Source organism: Macrosteles quadrilineatus, unplaced genomic scaffold (genome assembly GCF_028750875.1).
Source record: "Macrosteles quadrilineatus isolate MER2022 unplaced genomic scaffold, UCM_ALF_1.0 Scaffold_1__1_contigs__length_201487025, whole genome shotgun sequence".
Classification (NCBI taxonomy): Eukaryota; Metazoa; Arthropoda; class Insecta; order Hemiptera; family Cicadellidae; genus Macrosteles; species Macrosteles quadrilineatus.
Genome location: NW_026542594.1, coordinates 163,948,606 through 163,954,485, shown reverse-complemented (window position 1 = coordinate 163,954,485; position 5,880 = coordinate 163,948,606). Strand labels below are relative to the sequence as shown.

The 5,880-nt window shown below is 31.6% G+C and overlaps 1 protein-coding gene across 1 annotated transcript; it reads right to left on the bottom strand.

Annotated features, from left to right (window-relative positions):
- Positions 1 to 4,212: 4,212 nt before the first annotated feature.
- Positions 4,213 to 5,203, bottom strand: LOC129003840 (cuticle protein 5-like). The gene is made up of 2 exons (XM_054432200.1): positions 5,178 to 5,203; positions 4,213 to 5,013 (listed from the first exon to the last, which is right to left on the bottom strand). The coding sequence occupies exons 1-2, from the start codon at positions 5,190 to 5,192 to the stop codon at positions 4,438 to 4,440; spliced, it is 591 nt and encodes a 196-aa protein (XP_054288175.1). The 5' UTR covers positions 5,193 to 5,203; the 3' UTR covers positions 4,213 to 4,437.
- Positions 5,204 to 5,880: the final 677 nt, after the last annotated feature.

The window sequence follows — 5,880 nt, the reverse complement described above, 5'->3', positions numbered from 1 at the left end:
GACTGTCGAATGCAACTAATGGTCTGTCTGGAAATACGGAGTGCTTAAATACAGTTGATGTTGAGTAACACATCCTCAGTCCTCAGATATACACGTGAAATACAGGAAATGGCAACATGGCAACGCTCATCACGGGTGAAAGATAAGGGAGATATTTGTCATTTATAATGTCAGAGAAAATTCAAACTCTCCCAATTACTACAGTAGTGTAGTTCAATGATTTTCAGTAATAATAATTGTGTATTCCAGTAATATTTCATGTTGTAATGAATTTACACAGTACTTATAATCCTGAATTAGCCTAATACCTTATTTTAGTTGATTTTTATCATTCCTATGAAGAATTATTTAGTGTTGTATTATTATGAGTATGAAAAGGATGAAAGATGAGATAGCTAACTGTATTCTCTGACATCATATTCAGTATCAAGTGGTGTGTTTTTTTTTACAAAATTCTCGTCAGTTAAAAATCCAACTATGTATACCGTGATTCATAGACTTTTATAGTATGTATTAGTTTTTTAGCTTTACATTACTCAAAACTATAAATACATTTTAGTGACGATTGTCGAGAATTTTAATTAGTAGTACAATAAATCTAAATATTGCTGAACAGTTAATTATGTCTAAGAGCGTCTTTAAACTCTTGCTTGAATTAATGGTTGTGGCACGCTTTCGTAATGGCGTGAAGAATTACACTGCGGAGGTTTGTTTGTTGAACGTGTTTCATTTGACCCTAAATGAAAATTCCAGTTGTAATCTTTCCCACGCTGCTTTAGCTCTGCTCCAATTTCTTTCTGTTAAGTTGTGTTTGAATAGATTTACCTGTGCGTTAAAATAGGTCATTAAAACACTTCATATCAATAGGTACTCCATTATAACATAACGGAATTAACAAATCTTTTTTCTGTGAACATATTTCAAATACAGAATTAAAAATATAGGCACCTAATTAATTTATTCCATGTAGTCTTTAGATGAAATTTAATGTTCAAAACTTTACTATTAAAAATAGAGTTTGTGATATTAGAAAAATGTTCATTATGTACTAAATTTAATTACTGTACTATCATTGTATATTTTAGCTCTACAATTTCCATCAGAAATGTGTGCATTTACTAATTATTAAGGATATTACTAAACATCTACATTAACATTATTAGTGCCAATGCTTTTATCATTTCATGTTTTCCAAATACGTACGGAATAAAATTACTAAACACCTAGAGTGCTTTTCAGTAGGATAAATTGGGACATTTTGCAGATTACGGATAACGAAGCCATCCAGAGTAAAATAAAAAAAAACAGTCAGCTTCCTGAACTATTATACAGGATGTCCCTCAAATAAACAGCCAAACTTTTGGAGTGAGTTTTGTCGGTAAAAATAAAACAAACTCTAAAATAATTAGTTTTTGAAAATCGCTACACTGACAAAATATTCGCCTTTTTTATTATTTAAATTTCATATCCCTACAACTGAAAACACATCTTTATGACATGTAATATACAATTTAAAGTAGCGACATAAAGTATTTACACAAACCAAGCATTACAGTGTATTTTTGGTGTTAAAAATAGCAGCTGTTTTAATTTTATAACTTAAATGACTAAGAAATGTCTGATGTATGAATAAAAGTTAACAACCCTTTATTAAGTGTTCAAAGTTTTCTATCAAAGGACACCACGTTTAAAAAATCAAATGAAAATTAATTAATATCACGGTTTTAAGTCGTAAAATAAGGCGCAAAGAGATAGCTTAGCCTTATTTTGCCTAATTTTATAACTAAATTCGTGTATTATATACAGTAGTAAGTTTTAATTGATTATGCATGCGGTGTTTAGTTGGTTACATTATTTTATGCATCAAACCAATGTTGTAAATCTAAATGCAATATACATTATTACAGAGTTAAGACCACAATCTTTGTTGGGGGATAAGTAAAAGTTCAAAAAGTTCGCAGACTTGCATCAATCATAAAGATTGATGAGTACAAACAAAGATCCGATCTATCATTGGTTGTCATTCATTTTAAAATCAAACTTTAACTTTGGCTAAGAGCGAACAAGTAAAAATTTTCGTCATTTTAAATTTTTCTCATTTTGTATACCATCAAACTGTTAGTGATACATTGCAACTTTATATTTCAATAATTATTACAAGTCTATATTCTGATTCAAAATAGTTTTCATTTGACGTCATTGTAACTATCAAACTTTCTACTCTAACACTTAATTTAAGAGATTATTTTGTTATTTATTATTATTTTATTAGAAAAATCTTTATTGTTTCAATATTACATAGAAATGTACAATTCAGAAATATAACAGCACACGAAACAATTATTATTATTATTATTATTATTTTAATTTTATATATTAAATAAAAAAAAATTATTAAATAAAACTTTTCAAATTAGTGTCAGTGATGATGTATGGATGTAGATTCATTCACAATTTTATGCGCTGGATAGCTTGTCTTTAGACACACAGGCTGCGTCATCACCTTAATTATATATTAATCCATAATTTCTATATTGTAGTTTTACTAGTTATAGTATTGCTAAGTAGTAAGGGAATTCGGAATTCACAAATAGTTTGTTAACTTTTTTAGGTTTGCAATTGGGGTTGAAGGGTATTTTGTAAAATTGTACCTACTACATCGATATTGTTAAAAATATCACTTTATTTCCACAAAATGTGTGGATACAATATCCTAATTTCTGCAGTGCCGCTGGTCTTAAAGTTAACATAACGGGAAATTGCGTGTTTTAAAAGGGTTCAAAACATTTCTCTAAAGTATAATTTAATAATAAAATACTCTTTAACCTTAAAACTTACTCCGTAGGTGACAAAATTTACATTAAAGAGAATCATAATCAAATAAAAATAAAAATAATATAAATGTTTTTTTAGACGATTATGCTATTTAATTAAAAACATATTGTTTTATGTGTGTGTTTCTATGATATTAGGCTAACAAATTTAGACTTTTTTTTAAATTCTTTGTCCAAACCCTGGTTGTATTATTATCAAACACAAACCTTTTTGTTTTGTTTTTGCAAAATATGTAAAAAAAAAAAAAACAATTGTCTAGTTTAAAATATGTTTAAAACCTGTTGATTTACACTATGAGTAGTGATTTACCTACCTCAACCACTCTTCAAATATAAATGAAAATAGCCTACTTTAAATTAATTTTCAATAACTTTTTCGTTTGTTGTACAATTTGACTAAGGTTAAAAATTCAACTGAGGTTAGGTAGTTAGAAGGTAAATTGCAATTCAGATTAAATCCCGTTTTAAGCAAGTTGGTCAGTAGCACTGGACCTTTGAAATTAATGAAGCAAGGCTAAGGGGACAATCTATAACGGAAATTACTTTCTGACTACCATTCTTGTCTCGGCTAAATTACCAGTTATAAAATGCCACCTCAGTTGTAAAAATCAGACAGTATATAAACGACTGTGAAGGGGATAGCCACAGCGACGAACCAAACAAAGGCCACGGCCACTGAGATTATGTTTGTTCAGTAAATGGAGCACATACCGGAGTTTGTACAAGAGAAAGTATCTATATACAGAGAGTTTGTACAGTATTGTTTGTACAGAGGAGTATATTTCTTCGTCAAATTATAAAAAACTCCCATGTCATAAATTCTTCTCGAGATATTTGATCAATAGTTCTCTTTTTTTAATGCTATAAAATACCAAAATAAATTACGGTTTTAAATCTCTTTATTTAATTTTGCTTGACGATCTTGGTTTTTGATGTCAGGTTAACTTGGTGTTGACGTATAGTTTTAATGATTTTGATGCGTTATTCATTTTTTATTTAAAATGTTAGGCATTATATCTGTTCATTCTTAAATGACTGAAAAAGAGAAACACTTATATTAGAAATATATATCAAAAGATACATAATGAATTACGAGGTATCTATAAATCCAATGAAGACTGATTGTTTCATTAATTGGTTAAGATTTGTAATTTTTTTTAAATAAGTCTATTAGATATTTACATATTTTATTCATCTAGTCTCTGTTAAGCTTTATCCTCTGCTGTAAAAAGCAATAACTTAGAAATGGGTTACTCCATGTTTGAAAATGTTATGTTTTCTAAGTTTTTAAATTGCTTCAAGATATATGAGAGTTTGTCTATTATAAACAAGTGCTAACACCTTTATTATTAACAAAAAAAACATTATAATTGTGTATAGAAAGTGGTAGAATATACATGAGTTACTGTATTATGATCAAACATAATATGGAACAACTAAGGACAATGAGTACTTAACATGTTTAATTTTTCCTCTACAATCTTTTGACCGAATATAATGATAATTATAGGTGATAGCAATAATCAACCCTTTGTGGTCGAATGGCGAGTAATAGGAATTTGCAAATTGTGAAAAAAATTTATTGACAGATAGCTAAAATCATTCAGGGATAATCGTTGCTCCCATGATAACTGGATCGAGTCACAGCCTGCAGATGATGATCCCTGGCGGAAGCGACCTCGTGAGTGTCTGCCAGGTATCCGGACTTAAGCACCACGGGCTTGGCGAGGGGTCCATGGTAAGGCACCACATGATGGGAGTGTCCATGGTCGTAGTCTGAGACGTATCTGCCACTGTAGTGGTCACCGTAGCCCCCGTGAGTCTTGACCTTGGCTACAGCGGCGAAATGCTCAGCCTTAGCAGCGGCCACCTCGTGAGTGTCTGAGATGTGTCCGTTATGTAGGACGTGTGGGATGGCTGTGGGTCCGTGGTACCTGATCTCTCCATCATGACCGTCATACCTGTAAGAACCACTGTATTCCTGGCCGTGACCGTAACCTGATTCTCCTCCGTAGTGAGATTCCTTGGCTAGAGCGGCGAGATGAGCGTTCTTGGCTGCTGCTACCTCATGGGTGTCTGCCAGGTAGCCGTTGTGGAGGACGACAGGCTTGGCGGTGGGTCCGTGGTAGTAACTGCAGTACACACTCTGGGTGTACGAGGCAGCGACAAGAACTAAAATCTGTAATACCATACTTATTTAAGTTCTTAATCATAAACGTTCATATTATTTCTATAGTGATATTCTATAGAACACATATATAGTGATAGTCTTTATGTAGTACAGTATAAACCTACTAAAAGTTGTCATTAAGTTATACTTTTATTTTATATTACACTACTCACCCAAGACATGTTCATAGCTAAGATGGTGTATGAGACTGTTGATTTGAATGAAAGAGTGTAGGCTTAAATACTCGATAGGTAGGAAATGTCTGGCATTACAGCTGTTAATTCAGGCGTGCCTTTCTAGAAACTGTATTACTGTATAACTGTACTGAGGAAATCTGACACATTCAATAAGTAAATCTTAAAACCAAAGGGTTAAATATTTGTGTAAGTGATAACCAAAATGATTATGAAATAAAATTGTTTTAGCGAATTTCCCATATAGGGAATAAGCTATTACCGTAGGTCTCATGGTAAGACCTAGACCCGGGACCGATTTACTTTTTCGTTTTGAGGTCCCCAGAGACCAAAAACACCATCCGTTAACATTCATATATATATATATATATATATATATTTATTTATTTATATATGTGTCCGTTAGCGTGATAACTCAAGCAAAAATGATCCGATTTTGATGAAATTTGGTACAAACTTGTAAACCTACGTTTATTTGAACGAGTTCGCGAACCAGCATAATCGGACCATGGGAACAGGGGTTTATGAGGGGTTTTATGGGGTAAAAATTGGTTTTTCCCATTTTTTTACCCTATAAAAAAAATTGCAATTTCTTTCTCAACCATTTTGTAGAGGTTAAAAAAAGAAATAATTTAGTATATTGAAGCGCTGTGGTATGCCTAACGGTCACGGAGAAAATAAA